General features: G+C 41.9%; 2 protein-coding genes across 2 annotated transcripts in view; one reads left to right on the top strand and one right to left on the bottom strand.

Annotated features, from left to right (window-relative positions):
• Positions 1 to 1026: 1026 nt before the first annotated feature.
• Positions 1027 to 5453, bottom strand: pex10 (peroxisomal biogenesis factor 10). The gene is made up of 6 exons (XM_034537159.1): positions 5103 to 5453; positions 4622 to 4702; positions 4117 to 4532; positions 3510 to 3676; positions 2624 to 2759; positions 1027 to 1288 (listed from the first exon to the last, which is right to left on the bottom strand). The coding sequence occupies exons 1-6, from the start codon at positions 5212 to 5214 to the stop codon at positions 1220 to 1222; spliced, it is 981 nt and encodes a 326-aa protein (XP_034393050.1). The 5' UTR covers positions 5215 to 5453; the 3' UTR covers positions 1027 to 1219.
• Positions 5454 to 6641: 1188 nt separating this feature from the next.
• Positions 6642 to 16876, top strand: part of LOC117734015 (1-phosphatidylinositol 4,5-bisphosphate phosphodiesterase eta-2-like) — a 176811-nt gene continuing 166576 nt past the window's right edge. Inside the window, 1 exon segment of the mRNA XM_034538039.1 lies at positions 6642 to 6740. The gene's annotated coding sequence lies outside the window, so the exon portion shown is untranslated.

The following is a 16876-nucleotide window of genomic DNA, read 5'->3' as shown; positions in this document are numbered from 1 at the left end:
CCTGCCGACCTCCACCCAAGCAACCATCCACACAGCCCACTGTAAAACTGGGCCCCTTCCCCTACTTTGACAGCCTCGTTTCCTCCAAGGCTGACATGGACTCTGGAGGTTAACCGTTGCCTGAGTTGTGCCAGTGGAGCCTGCGGCAGACTCAGGAGCTACCGGCCCAAACAGAACTCCTGGTATACAGAGCGGTTGTCCTCCCCACGCTGCTTATGAAGCGGAATCATGGACCACTTGCAGCAGGCACATGAGAGTCTTGGAACAACACCATCAAAGATCCTTACAAAAGACTCTGGAGGACAGATGCACCAACATGACCACCACAATGATGCAGTATCAAATGGGATGGACCCGCCAAGTCATTGGCATCTACCAGACAGACCCAGTAGTCCCAGCTGTCAGCGTCGCAAGGAGAAAGTGTTTGGACCTCGAATCGGCGTGATAATGATTTTCCATTATTACATACATATTGCCGTTCAGCCCAAGTCGTTATCACCAGCTTCTGCAGCAGACAGACACAGTTCAAAACAGCTGCAGCTGGTGAACGTCGAGGACAGATCTTCTTTTCTGACAGACAACAACATCCGAGCCTCCTTCGTAACAGAGGCAGTGCAGGTCAGTTGGCATTACGGGACACAGCAGGACGACGAGACCCGTTCCGTATCGAGGGCAACCAGTGTTACACGTTATGTGTTTGGCTTTATGGTTATAGAAAAATCAAGTTTGAACCACTTTATGCCCCACTTGCACAGGTCTGGTTGGCAAAGGTGAACAGATCATTACAACATTTTGATAGAAACTATTTCTCAGTCCATCAAATACAAATGACTTTGTACTTGAAATACATTTATCATAAATGCTATCACTTCTTCATCATAGAATAGTGGCAGGTTTTCTACCAGGCAGAATGTGACCAAGAACAGTAATCTGTACACTTTATATACTTAAGATGATCAATTCCGTAGGGCGACTACACCCAATTAAAGTATTCAAACAACCTCATAAATAAAACAGACCTATTTGGACATTTGCCACGCAAGTTTTAATTTAATTAAAAGTGATATTTACAAGATTCGACTGATACAATCAAACATTTGATTAAACATGGTCTGAAGACCATTTGAGAGAATAAAGGTTAAAGGCACTGCAGCATCTCTTCTCAGACCGTTGGTTGACCCCTGGTTGACCCCTGGTCTCGTCACATGTTCCTGTGGCTCTAGCTGTGGTTCCTCAGGTACACCAATCTGTGCGGCTGGAACTTCTCCCGACACAGGGGGCACTCTGCCTGAGGGACGTCCAACACAACACACTTATCGTCAATGGAATATTCAAAAGAATCATATATGATATCAAATAAAGATATCGTGATACACAACGATGCCGTCTCAGAAAAACTTGAATATTTTGAAGATTCCTGTTTAGTTTTTACATCACATTTAACATTATTGTAATGTGTGTCATTGTCCAATTACTCTTGAGCGCATGAATGTGAGCAGCAAGAAATATGATTTATTCCCTATAATTTCACATGAATATTATTACATGTAATTTAGCTGACGCTTTTATCCAAAGCGACTTACAATAAGTGCATTAAACCATGAGTCCAAACTCAGAACAACAAGAATCAAGCAAGTACAATTTCTTCAATAATGTTAAACTACAAAGTGCTATCAGTAAGAGACATTTAAGTGCTACTTAAAATGGCTCTTAAAATGGCTCTTCCAGCCTACGCTAAAGGCACAGGTGCAGGGAGAACTTTCAGCACACTGGATTGAAGCTCCCAATAGTGACGAGTGAGGCTTCGATCGGTCGGCCACCGATCGAAGCCGGAGATATGAAATGTGAATGACATGAATCAATAAGCAGATACAATGTGGATGACATGAATCAATAAGCAGATACAATGTGGATGACATGAATCAATAAGCAGATACAATGTGAATGACATGAATCAATAAGCAGATACAATGTGGATGACATGTATCTGCTTATGTGCCAAAATACCAGAGGCTGTGGTATTGCACTGCTCGTTTGATAGCTCAAATAACTGATATGCATCATATGATGATAAGCACATATTTTACTGGCAGATTCTACCACATCTGAGAAAAATCTACTGCTGCTGATGAAATGTGATCCTTCTCAAAGTAATATGTTCGTTTGGTGCCAATCTGACACGTTCAGTATTCCAGCTGTACAGAAATATGTAGCCTTGATTTTCAAAGGCTGTTTCATCTCGAGATGGGACAATATATGATTATACATCGCGGATCATGATTAAAGAAAAAGGTTGACTGTGGTGAATTTCTATTATCAAAATAATAGAATGATAATGAATATCTTCACCAGAGTGACGTGAAAAAGCTGTCTGGCTCGTTATCATGGAGAAAAATTAGAAATAAGAGCCGAATTTAAAATATACAGGCATTATCACAAATAAACAGACTCTTGCGATGCTGCTATTTTTCATTTATTTATCCTTCATTTCTGCTGGGAGACATTAGTAGTTACTAAAAAAAGATGTGTGAGTCCTTTCTGGAATGCAATAAAAATATTCGTAAGCTGAAGTGTTTTAATGCCATTTCTATATACATTATTATATTCATGCCATGAGCCTGACCTTGGTGCTGCACCACTCTGTGATGCACTCCCAGCAGAAGAGGTGTCCACAGGGAGTGGAAGTGGAGTGTCTCCTCTCCTCCAGGCAGAGGATGCAGCTGGCAGCTCGGGGGCCGGCTCTGTGTGCGCGCTGAGGACTGGAGACAGACGGGTCAGGGAGTTCAGCACCGAAGATCAAGTCATGCGTTTCATTCTTTTTACTGATACACAACACTTTCATGACTAAAGTCCAGCAGTGGCTTGGTCTTTAGAGATGGTTGATGAATAATCGGCATCCGCCATTTGTTTACAACTCACTCAGTGAGGTGGTCGTGGACCTAAAGAAAATTATCTGACCATAATTTATCTATCGATGGGGAATCCAGAACCGGTGTCTTAGAGACAATAAAACAGATGCATTGATGTTGAAAACCTGTGCGACTACTTTCTCTCTCTTCCACACAGAAAAATAGATCAGGAATCAATAAGGGTAGATAAAGAATCGATACTGGCATTGGGGTCAGTAAAATATTATGGCATCCCATCACGAACCATAATCATTTTAATGAACTGTCAGGTCTGTGCTGACGAATACTGGAATAAAAATTAAATAATATTTATTATTGTGTATATATTTTCCATCCTATTAATACTTGTTTTGTATAAACACACAGTATGTATGTATACATATATATATATATATATATGCGTGTGTATACAGGTATGCATGCACATAGGTGAGTATATATATTTAAATAAGTACTCGTACTATAGTGACTGTTTTTTTTAAGGTTGTATGTCAATGACTGTAAAAAGAAAAGAAAAAAGAAAAAAAGAAATATCATTTCCGAAATATCGAAGTGTGAACTCTAAAACTCTGCCGTGATAAAGACCAGAAGCTCCGCTACCTGAGGTTCCTGTAGATCTTCCACTCCTGCCGGGCTCTATGTTTCTGTCTGAAGCTGTTGAGCTGCAGACACACGGTGACAAGCAGCTGGAGGAGGGACAGCGCCCCCAGCAGCCTGTAGCTGCTCCGGACGGCCCTGTCGTCAGTGCTGAGCCCCATCACATGCAGCTACACACACACACACACACACACACGGAGGACAGAGGAGGATTTTTACTAACACACAAATACAGTGTATTTTGACATGGCACAAACTGTCTTCGGGACAGAGATATTCATTACTGCATGTCCCATACCGGCACCCTGCCTGCTCAACGAATGATAAACTCACTAACTAACTACCTTCTGACAGAGTTAGAGTTAGTTAGTTGACAGACAAAATGACAGCTTTTATAAACACAGTTTGGGGAAAGCTGCAGGTTTACTGTGTGAAATTGATATGACTGAGTTTGTCGTGGTCTTCTTTATCTTTCGAAATGATTATACGTTGTGAGTCATTATGGATTAAATGGGCACTCGTGTGTCCTATCATAAGCGTGTAAGTAAAAAGTTAAACTACAATAAAAACATGTAAATAGTATTTTTATATGACAAAAAACATCCCCTACATAGCTGATACCAGCCGCCCTCATGGACAGGTGATAGAAAGAGCCGCTGATGTAGAACAGAGCGGCGTGGAGTCGGTGCAGAAGGGTCAAACCCTGGTGGAGGGCGAACACGGCGGGCACGCATGCTCTCTTCTGGGGCTCCGACAGCAGCCCCACCGCCCTCTGCATCCACCTCCTCAGCCACGACTCCAGGCTCCACCGCTGCCAGGACGTCGCCCGCCGCCACCCGGCACCGCCGCGCCTCTCCTGCCCGCATTCCAGCTCGTTCTCCAGGCACACCATGACCTTGTCCACCAGGTAAGGGAAGTAGGCGCGGCAGAGGACAAAGAGGCACCGCCTGGCCCGGGAGGGGACCCAGCGCTTAGTGGGGTCCACCTGGACGATGTTGACGTACTCCTCGCCCAGGGTCTGGTAACCTACACGCAATAATTACTTCTTCATAAAACAGCTCATAAAACGCACATCAAGCAAAGTTAGATGTCATGTTGGTTTGGTGGGCAACTACCTGAGAATGTCGTCAAACCGTAGTATGCGAGGTCTGACAGCAGCTCTATCTCTCTCCTCCAGTCCAGCCATCTTTTGGATCCTACAGAAATAAACTTGAACAATTTGTGGAAAAAGTAGTGCGAGACTGGGCAGACAGAGCATTGGGGTTTGGGTCTCAAAGATCAACGCATGCGCAGAGGTAATCAACTACATTCATACGTTCACTAGTCAAACGCGTTTCAATTTATGACACTTTCCCAGTCAGAACCAATGCATGGCCGTGTTCAGTAATTATGAGTATCATTATTTCTCCAGTTTAAAGTCCACTGAAACACTCCGTGGACAGCAGGACCCACGTTAACGTCACTGGCCGGTGTATTCGATGTACGTCGAATAGATACATAGATAAAAGAGAGCGCCCCTCGTTCCTCTAAAGTGACGTCAACTCGCTGACCAGAAGACGAATGCTAACGTTTCCCAGCGTGTTTGAACAAACTCACCGGCGAGTGTTTGAAAGGCTTCGTTGGCGTTGTTTCTCAGGAAGGTTTGATAATATTCGTCCTTCTGACTGGACCGAATCAACTGGGACTGGTTCGCGGGAGCGAGCGGCATTTGGTTTGTATTTGGACAGTCCGCTGAAGGCTGTCAAACGTGCACGAGGCCACTGGGCTGCGAAAAGCCCACCGCGAGAGAAGCTAGCTGTCTCGTGCCCGTGGTGCGACTCTCAGTCCTGATAACGTGCATGGTCGGAGTATGCACTAATATTGCCTAGTTATCATTGTTACAGTTTCATGCAGATACATTCAAAACGTTCCATGTTAATCCAGGAAACAAATAGGAAGTTGATGCCTCTGAAAACCCACTAAACAGACAGATAATTAAGTGACAGTGCCACCTACTGGCCGGAGGAGGCACTACATGCTCACTCTCAACTAGACTTGGTGAGATGAACTCCCTTTTAACTTTTGGATATTTGAAAAAGAATGGGACTTTGGTCTCATTATCAATCTTTGTATTTTACTTATTAATACATATTATAATAGCTACTTGTGTGTGTGTGTATATATATATATATAATATTGAATAAATAATATATAATATAATAAATATATTTAAGCGTCTTTGAGTGTCTAGAAAAGCGCTATATAAGTTTGAAGTATTATTATATATATTTATATATATATTATATGTGTGTGTGTGTATACACACATAGATACATGCTGACAGCATACTTATACATATACCTTTTCTCTTGCTGGAGTACGACCCTATTATATATGTAATTAATTTGAATTGCCACTGTGGGTTTATTCTAAGGTCATAAGACAGGCCTTTGTGTAAAACATACTATATTAAGTATTAATATAAGAATGTAATTTAGCCACAAGTAACAAGAAAACACCGTTGGGCTCATAGGCAGGATTTTAAAGATCATAAGCTCCCCCAACACTAACGCAAAACAAAGGTCTCAAAATGATTTTACAGATTTGATCCTTTAAGTTACCCGTTCAATCAAACTATGTGCACATTTTATGTCCCAGCATGAAAGTTGCTCATTAAATAGTTAAATGTTGCACACTGGATGGATTAAACATAACCCCGATGAATAACCTATTTCATGACCAATATCCATACAGGCTGTGCCAATATCATCAACTCATTTTAATGACGTTATGTTGCTGCTACAAACCCAGTGTTTATATGAGCCAAAGTGCAAGTTTCTACAAGGCGCTCTTGAACCTGTGTTAGTAGGTTCGGTGCACTCCTTCATTCATTCGTTCGCTTCACAGCTCAGGCAGCTCTGCTGTGATCTGCCCGGAAAGTTGCGGAACCAGTTTCCTTTGTTTCTGCAGTGCATGCTCCCAGAGCGAGCCAGGTATACAATAACCGCTACAGAGAACATCCCATTATAAGCCCTCTCCTATCCTTTTACAGTGACAACCATATCAACAGTCCGTCTCACCAGGAAGTTGAACTTTGCTCCCAGTGAGGAGGAGGAGCTGGGCTTTTCCTTTTTCCTCTTCACTTGGGAGCTACTTGTAACTTGTTGCAGATGGGAGGTGGACCGAGTGGGGAGCACTCTGCCGCTTGGACTAAACCACTAAAGAGCACACAGGGAGAGTCTGGGATTTCGACAGGTAAGACACACATTGGACCGGCTGCTTGCACCGTGTAACTCAACACCGAGCTGTATTTGCCGTGTGAGATGGTTTCAAGGCATCGGCCCACACAGGACTGGACTTGGAAGGCTGAGAACAACGTTGCTGCTTGTACTTTGTGGTTAACCTTTTATAAAGTGGACCCGTCATGGTGCTAAAAGGTTTTCAGGACATCCCCCTGAATGAAGTTGATTGTGTTTGGACCGAGCACCGGTCAGGTCAGGTGAAGGTTTTCTCTATGTGTGTTACACATTGGATGAATCAGGTGCATTATGTTCACCGTATCGGAGCGGAGCAGATTAGATTCTCAGAGGGCCAACAGAAGTCAGTCGGAGTGATGATAACAGATACACTTCAGCTTGCTTGTGTGGAGTTATCACAAGTCTGCGACTTCCAATACACAACTACTGAGGTGCCGTATCGTTGCAGTCCTATTAGGAGAGTTTTCACCGAATACATCCATCAAACGTTGGTCTTTTTTTTTGTTTCTTATCGCCTGAGCACACAGGGAACACCAGTCAGGGAACAGGAGTTGGTGAGCAAGAATGGAAAAAATAAATAATAATAATAATGCTCACAATGAATATGAATAAAGCAATACAAAATGCCATGGAGCGAAATAAAGCCAGAATAAAACTAACCAAGTGAAAAGGTCCAGACACAATATAATAAAAAGTCCATGTAAATGCACAAAAAGATATATTAGGTTCTCCTTTTGAGCCCTCTGCAGTCTACACTCTGGTTCGGCTGAAGAGACTTGAAGCGTAATTGGTCGGTCCTCTGGAAGGCAGCAGGTGAGCTGAGGCAACACCTGCTGAGGAGACACAAAGCAAGTTATTTCCATAACTACCTCAGGCAACATCTGTTTCAGCTGTGGTATCAAACACATGTCTGAGATCCACACTGACACACACACTCACACTCACGCACACACACACACACACACACACACACACACATTTGCAAACAAAGCGCTGGTTGTCTTCGGTGCATTTCGGGTTTGTGGACCTGCTTGGACCCCCAGGAGGTTCTATGAAGGCCGGAGCTTTGGTGTCCAGTGGACATTTTTCAAAGCTGAAATGTTGACTTGTCGTAGTGGGAAACGCACCGGTGAAAATAATACTAATATCAATGGCTCAGTGCGAGGGTGGGTTATACATAATTTAGAATCCTTTTGTTGTTGTTGTATTTGTTGTAATTCTCTTACATCCCGATAGCAACCAATACATTATAACTAACTTTAATAGGTAGCACTCATTGTGCGTCACCAGAGTAATTTCTTATGTCTGTTATGATAGCTTTGGGGGAGTGGAATTGATATGTAATTTATGGTTAGATCATTTTAATATCAAGTGTTCTCTTGCGTATTCCTCCAATGGAAACAGATTGAAAACATGTAGGCCTATTAAATAAAATCAACTCTTCAAAGCCACACGACTTCCATGATTTTACCTCGCAGACTGTAAAACACACTCAAACTTTTACAGAAACTATGTCAACACTCTGTCTGCTCTTTTCACTGGTCCAACAATCCCCAGCTCTGGTCTGATCAAAACAAACCCTTCATTCAGCGGTCGTCCTCAAACCTACATTGAAAATCATTGAACATCATTGAACAATCACTCCCACGTCACAACTTTGCCAGGTTTTCTGGTTCTCTTTCATTGAGTCTTCAAACAACTACCTCCGTCACGTTCTGTGTGTACAACTCGGTCTCAAAGTGCTATCAACATGTGTGATTTATCCTCCCTTCTTTATGACAGCAGGAGTAGTCGTCGTCGTGGAGATACAGGCACATGAAGGGAATTGTGCAGTCTGTTGGATGCTGTTCCTTCTTTACAACTTGACATCATGATATTTTACCTACTGTGCACTCATGAAAGACAGACATTCATAGTAAATAAAAGAACCATATGACATTTTATAAGGCTTTAACCTTATAAAACGTCATATGGTTGTTTTTTTTACAACAAACAAACGGGTTTGCATGGTGGTGCACACTCACAGTGTATGAATACATCGTCAGCAACTGGCCTGCATCAGAAAAATACACCACAGGCTAAAAGGAGACATTATTTTGAACCCTTCTTGGAAAATCAATACACCCATTCATGCATTATAAATTCTGGTGACTCTGGTGACGCACAATGAGTGCTACCTATTAAATATACGTTTTTTCTTTCTTTTTTTTAAAGTATCATTTTAGGGATTCTTTACTAAAATCAATTTATTCATCATGTAGGTGTGACACGCAGCCTGTAAAAACATTCCAAACGATAGTATTAAAATGACGACCCGTAAACTGGGAGACGACGCATTTTGAAAATTTTGTGTCAACACTTCCCAGGCACAGAGGGTTCTAATGCAACACAGTACCGAGTTGCACTGTGGGAAGTGTAGGAGCCATAGATCTCGGAGATTAACTCATAATTTTATGTCAGTATCACTAACTCACTGGCCCTCCTTATCATAATGATCCATCGCTATTTGCATTGGAGAGACTTGAAGGTTAAAATATGTTTTTCTTGTTGTCAACAAATCCCTTGTTGACAATATAGTCCGTCTTTCAATACGTTACGTCCTCCGTCATCCCAGGGCCACTTGGTACACCTTTTATAAATGGTTTTACAAGTATAAAGTCTAAATATGATAACGGTAATGTTTTTAACAAACCTTAGAATGTGGCGCATTTGTCGGGGACTGTTTTCAGCGGTGGATGTATCCACATTTGTCGGGGACTGTTTTCAGCGGTGGATGTATTCACATTTGTCGGGGACTGTTTTCAGCGGTGGATGTATCCACATTTGTCGGGGACTGTTTTCAGCGGTGGATGTATTCACATTTGTCGGGAACTGTTTTCAGCGGCGGATGTATCCACATTTGTTGGGGACTGTTTTCAGCGGTGGATGTATCCACATTTGTTGGGGACTGTTTTCAGCGGCGGATGTATCCACATTTGTTGGGGACTGATTTCAGCGGTGGATGTATCCACATTTGTTGGGGACTGTTTTCAGCGGTGGATGTATCCACATTTGTCGGGGACTGTTTTCACCGGTGGATGTATCCACATTTGTTGGGGACTGATTTCAGCGGTGGATGTATCCACATTTGTCGGGGACTGTTTTCAGCGGTGGATGTATCGACATTTGTTGGGGACTGTTTTCAGCGTTGGATGTATCCACATTTGTTGGGGACTGTTTTCAGCGGCGGATGTATCCACATTTGTTGGGGACTGTTTTCAGCGGTGGATGTATCCACATTTGTTGGGGACTGTTTTCAGCGGCGGATGTATCCACATTTGTTGGGGACTGATTTCAGCGGTGGATGTATCCACATTTGTTGGGGACTGTTTTCAGCGGTGGATGTATCCACATTTGTCGGGGACTGTTTTCACCGGTGGATGTATCCACATTTGTTGTGGACTGATTTCAGCGGTGGATGTATCCACATTTGTCGGGGACTGTTTTCAGCGGTGGATGTATCCACATTTGTCGGGGACTGTTTTCAGCGGTGGATGTATCCACATTTGTTGGTCTCGTTTTTGTTTCAGGAAGACGGTGTGTCACAATAAACTACAGCGTGTGTGTTCATGATGATGATGGAACACGTCAACCAACAAACAGAGTGGCTCACTGATGTGTTTTTAATGGAGCTCTATTGCACGGTGGAAGAAGATCCGTCAGGCTTTGGTACATGTATTGATTTGGTTTTTTTGGGGTCTTTTACAGTGTTGAGACAATAAGATAAATGTATCCGCTGTGTAGAAAAGAAAGCTTTTACACGCTGTCACAAATACATTTCAGATGATTTACTAGAGACGGAGTTTCCGTAATTCTGCCTGACTGTGTATGTGTAATCCCTCTCAGTTGTTAACCTGTTCAAAGTGCATACTTCCTCATGTGTGACGTGTCATTTGCATCTTTCTCAGCGGATTCAAATGCTCTATTTCATTCCAATGAATAGCAAATAGTTGGTCATTTGAAGTCAAGTCCATTTTTTTTATACATCCCAAAAACCTTTACCAGGGAAAACGGAGGAGATCCCTCTCCCTTCACGGACAGATGTGCATCGATGTGTGTACAGAACACACCAACATGATACAACTACTGTATGGACAAGCAGGGTGACAACTTTATAGATACATTCTAAACATATATGAAGAATGAATCCAGAAGGATGCCGACCGACTCCAGGTGTCTCCAGACACCTACAACCTGAGTGACACAACCTCAAACTGAAACACATCATTCACACAGACAGGAGGTGAAACAAAGTGCAAGGTAGTCCACCCAGGGCGGGTTGCTGGGGTCAAACAAACACCCAACTAAAAGTAAACATCGTACCGCGTGCTGGTGATTTAATGAGACTCAACTAAGAGAGACGTGCTTATAACAGGAGGCCTATGCTGCTAACGACTTAAAGAGTCAGAAATAAGACTTTAGGGGCCGTTCCAGTTAAAATTAGCAACTGGGAACTTGGAAATTACAACTTTTCAGGTCAAAAGGAATGCAGCATTACATCTAACTCTCAGAAAGAAAACGACACGGCGTTTACGAAAATGACGAACATTTTGTCTTGAACCAATCGTGTGTGTGTGTGTGTGTGTGTGTGTGTGAGAGAGAGACTGGAGAAGCTGTGTTCAGAATGTATTTTGAGAAAGGCTTTTTATTATGGAGACTGCCATTAAACAGATATACTCTGAACCATTAGCACAGATTACTTCTTAAATTCTACTGGCTCATTGGGAAATTAACAAGTGACAGCGTGCGGGTAGTGTATGGTGACACCACCCAGCAGTCATTACGTTACAAAATGAATATCAGCTTAAGCACTGAGCAGTGGGAATAGCAATGAATAAGTCTGAAGTGTGTAATTACCAGAGCAGCACATCTAGATGAAAGGGAGAGCAGGGTGAAATGCGACACAATCACATTGACATTCTGAGACGTATAGAGCACATTTTTTCTTTGAAGATGAGGGAATATCATTGACCTATGCCCCAAAAAACAAAAACAAACTCCAATAGTGTCATTGTTAGTTTGGAACACACTTCCTGACCTTTTCAGAGTTGTGTATTTCCTTTTTCCCTCTTCCAAATACTTCTCTACTTTACATCACTCTGACCTTTTCCAATACGGTGCCCACATTGCTGACTGCTCTGGATCTTCTGGTTGACCATATATATATATATATATATATATATATATATATATATATATATATATCTGATGATGATTTCCAAGTCATATATATATATATATATGACTTGGAAATCATCATCAGATTTTCATTCACAAACTGCAGGTTCTCTACCTTTGGTGATGGTGATGATGACGTTTTTCCATGACTGTAGAACTTTGTCATCTCACCAATATCAGTAAAACAGGTACCTGTGACAGTTTTATTAATCATTGTCTGAGTTGATTCTCACTTAAATCTGGATGTTAATGAGGGGGGGTTGGGGAGTGCAAAGTCTGAAACAGTCATCTGTAACCTTCAATGTTTGGGTTCGTAACACAGAAACATATTACAGAATAACATTAGCACTACATGATGAACAAATAGGAGTCACAATCAAAGTTTGAAACACATATTATATGAGTTGCAGCTGTCTCATTTTTTTTTTGTTGAGAAACATGTCGACAGATTGTTCCAACCCGGCCTTCATAAACAAACCTGTTTGGACATGCTGATTTTATAATTATCTTAACGTAAAGCAATAAAGGTCCATAGTTGTGACTTCTCCACAACATTACATGTTAGGGTGAGCTTGATCATAAACCAGCAGCCTGATCTAGTTCCCAGGGCATCAGATACTGACGCTTTGCCCCTCGGCGTCCGGTACCGATGCTCCAGGCGCTCGTCAACGTCTGTATGAAACGCGCCAGGCTTTTGGTAAACACATCCGAGCCGATGTTAGATGCTCAGACAACATGGAGAGTCATGAAGAAAGTTACTCCTTAGTTGTTTGTGTGTTTTCTTACGAAGAATAGTCACACATGTCAATGTATGCCTGTTACATGGATAAAGTCTTATCACAATGAACTTCTCTGTTTCCAGTAAACAACTCAGGCAACAGGCAACTACTTGGTTAGGTTTTTATAAAAGATCATTGTTTGGGGAATGAACAGCAGCCTTCTGGCTGAAGGATGTTTGTTGGACGCCCCTGGGTCTGACAAAGGCATCGTTATGTGACGAGGTGGAAAGTGTTAAAAAATAAAGCATTGGACAAATGAAAACTTTGACCCGATGATGTCGCTAAATGGAAAGTTAGAGGATCACCAAAAGAAATTAAAACATAAGAAAGAGATGTGGTAAGCAGCAGTCCAGGACAGAAGCCGACGGACATTGCTGTTCTCGAGACCTTTTCTTCAGCGCAAAGCAGCATCAGTTCTGCCATGCAGTGATGTCGCTGTGTGAGCAAGCCTCCAATGCTTTTCTTTGTCTGTCACACTTTTGTTTAAGTATAAAACCAAATAACATATTGTCTGTAAACAGCAGAATTGGCACCCAGTCTGAGGATTTTCATATTTTTCTTCATCTGGTTTCATCCTAGCGAGGAATACAATAACTGTGTGTGTGTGTGTGTGTGTGTGTGTGTGTAAAATAGAATCTGTGACATTCTGCTGGCCAACTGTATCCTCCAGCCTTGACAGGTATGATCGTGTGTGTGGTTTGATGGGGAAAGCTGGTTCTCTGTCCCTTTGTGAGGCTTGATTTTTAGCAGGGTTCTTGTTCTCAGCCTCTTTCGGCTCAGTCACAGGGATATTACAGAATTAAAACATCTTACCTGGGATAAAGACCAGAGAGATTCAACAATCCTATCTAGAGGAAAGTGTGTTGCTTCTGTTGCTATTTTTCTTTCCATTTATTCAACAGAAATATACGTTGATTAAAGTAAAAGGTTCCTTTGCGACAAATATGGATTATAGAATACAAATGGCAAGGATTCATCCTTGGATGAAACAAACAACGTATTGATAATGTTGTTATTCGATAGTATTACAAAAATGAAGAAATTTGTCATTAAAATCAAAAAGGTTCATCCCCTTAAGAGCATACATGTGCTCAATAAATTCTACTAATTAGAATATCAATATTTTGAGTGCAATTTCATAATTTTATTTTGCCCTGAGCTGTAGAGGGAAGCTCATAGTGTGAACAAAATGGAAAGCGTCCATCCTCTGGGGAGCATGAATGAACTAACTAAAATGCACAGCAATTCTTACATTAAATTGTACACAAATGGAAAATAGGCCTCCCCAAAAATTTAGGAGGTAACTTCTGTGGACCATGAATATCCTCAGCACATTTCATGTTCATACAACAACCTGTTTTTAATATCTTGCATATAAGAGGGGACACTGATGGGAAAACTAGGGAAATTAGATTTTGATATCCTGGCATCAATGCACGGAGACGGTTGTGTGCTTTTTCAGTCCGCCTCAATGTGGACACATTAATGCCGATTGTAAATATAATCATCTCAATTCATGTGTCAATACAATCTGGATACCAGACGCATTTTAATGCAAGGTGCTCTAAAGGATTATGATGGATTATGGATTATGATATGCCTACCTCCTAGAGAGTGTTCTTGACTGGGCTGGATGTTGTTTCTTTACCAAGGATCCTGCAAATCATTTACCACTGTTGTCAAGACAATGCACATATACAGTATAGGCCATTGTAGGGCCTATATATGTGCCTTATAAATGACACACTTGTAATAAACGTTGCACCTTTTATCTGTTAAAATAACAATAATAAGGTTATATTCGATGATCATTCAGCAGCGCTTCACTGGCATGCACATTATCTTAAGTGCCACTGATTGCACACTTTTGTGAAACCACTGCAAATGATGTGCACTGAATGGATCCCATTGTGTGTGCATGTGTTGTATGGAAGCAGCAGTGAGGTGGGGAATGTGGAAGAAAGGGCCATTGTGTTTGTTGGCTTTTGACTGTTGGCTTGTAACTACTGACTGATACTGTATGCGCTCATGCTTAACCTTGTAGAATCATAGTGCTGCAGGGATGACGTTTCTTTGTAGGCCAAGCAGGAAGTCAGCATCACTGGTTCCCTCCACAAAAAGCCAATAGGATTTTCTTGCATTGTATTTTGGATTATTGCAGAAAATAAACTCTGTGGCAAACAAAGGTTTATGATACGTACATGCTTTGTTCAGCAAGATAATCTTCACAAGTGACCATCGCTTAAAGATTGTTGAAGCGTGAATGAAGGGAAAAGCTAACATTGGGCTATAAACGAACACCACGGTCACATGACTTCACCACCACTAAGCTAAAGGAAGTGTTCTAGTGAGGACCTTTAGTGGTCTCATTTAGACACTTGTTAGCAACCGACTTTTTTAAGACATGTAAAAGTTTCTAGATTCCAGAGAGGAGTAGTTACTGACATAGTTTATGTCGTAGAACAAGACATTAACCTCTCTTATGCGCAGATCTTAACCAAAAAAACATGGACTTTGAGACATAAAAAGTAAATTCCGGGTTTTAGGACTCATTTCTGGAATGCTCTCTTGATCAATGTATTATTAATTGTGGACCCTGTTGCTTGTGTACACTCACACACACACGCATGCACACACACGCACGCACGCACACACACACACACACACACACACACACACACACACACACACACACACACAAACGCACACACAGTTCTGGGACATTACATTGACAAAGTCCCCACAACGTGACTGTAATCAGATTAATGACCCCAAAAGATGGGTAAACCACACATGCACAGCACTGAAACTCCATTGTAAGTATTTTTCTCTCTCTCCAGCAGCCACTAAACTTCTCCAGAGGACAGAATGTGTATCAAGACAGTCATGACAAGTGTCCAAACTGGCAGCTGAAACACACTCCGCAGAGAGCTGATGCAGGCTGACTCACCCTCTGACAGCACTTTTAAAGCATGATTCTGGCTGTCATTGTGGTTGTGTAGACTTCAGTCATCAGAGGTGTCTTGTTACTCTGACACTTTTAAGTACAGCCACTGTGGATTGGACGTCCCCTGTACGGCACACACATTTAGCCAGTGGGGCTTGGTGTTGTGAAACAGAGTGAAGTGCACGGCCGTGCTTGAGCCTGTCTCTAACTCGCTGTACTAAGCAAGAAAAAGGGTGTTGACCCACAGCTTAATGTTACTGCCCTCAGGAACTATTCTGTTCCATTTTACAGTCATTACTCTTCATAAGGCGTGTGTAGCTACTAGCTATCTGTAACAGCCCACATATACTGTAATACAGATATGTTAGACTACAGAAGCTAGAACTGGTGCTGAGGCCAGGCAAAGAATTTTAAACCAAATGCAAAACATGCCTGTGACTAGAAAAGAAAATTTCACAAGGCAATAGTTTATCCTAGAAGTAATATTTCACATTTCAATCTCTCAAAGTCACATATTAAAATGTCTATGATGTTCAGTTTGTGTTACACATAACATGTTTCTCAAACTGTTTCTTCCCCCATTCACAGCCATGGTATGACCACATACATACGTTTTAAGCTAGCTCTGAAACTCACTCGCCGGAGAATAGTCATTAAAGCACTTCAACATTTGGTTATAAAAGGGAAACCAGAACACAGTAACTCTTTCCTGGATAACTTACATTACATATCATTTAGCTGACGCTTTTATCCAAAGCGAGTTACAATAAGTGGATTAAACCATGAGTCAAAACTCAGAACAACAAGAATCAAGCAAGTACAATTTCTTCGATAAAGTTAAACTACAAAGTTCTATCAGTAAGAGACATTTAAGTGCTACTAAAGTGTTACTACGGCTCTACCTTCCCTATTCAAGGTATAGTCAAAAAAGATGTGTTTTTAGTTTGCGACGGAAGGTGTAGAGACTTTCTGCTGTCCTGATGTCAATGGGGAGCTCGTTCCACCAATGAGGAGCCAGGACAGCAAACAGTCGTGACTTTGTTGAGTGTTTAGCTCGAAGTGACGGAGCTACAATCCGATTGGCAGAAACCGAGCGAAGTGAACGAGGTGGGGTGTACGGTTAGACCATGTCCTGGGTGTGTGGTTAGACCATGTCCTGGATGTGAGGTTAGACCATGTCCTGGATGTGAG

The sequence above is a fragment of the Cyclopterus lumpus genome, chromosome 7, assembly GCF_009769545.1.
Source record: "Cyclopterus lumpus isolate fCycLum1 chromosome 7, fCycLum1.pri, whole genome shotgun sequence".
NCBI lineage: Eukaryota > Metazoa > Chordata > Actinopteri > Perciformes > Cyclopteridae > Cyclopterus > Cyclopterus lumpus.
Note: the sequence above shows the minus strand (reverse complement) of the source record. Positions and strands in the feature narration are given on the sequence as shown.

Bases quoted from the DNA above. Each gene is read 5' to 3' on its own strand.
- pex10 (XM_034537159.1), bottom strand. From the start codon at position 5,214: ATGCCGCTCGCTCCCGCGAACCAGTCCCAGTTGATTCGGTCCAGTCAG. The intron at 4,533-4,621 runs GTAGTTGCCCAC...TATTGCGTGTAG, and splicing joins CGGTTTGACGACATTCTCAG to GTTACCAGACCCTGGGCGAG. The intron at 2,760-3,509 runs GTAGCGGAGCTT...GTCTGTCTCCAG, and splicing joins AAGATCTACAGGAACCTCAG to TCCTCAGCGCGCACACAGAG.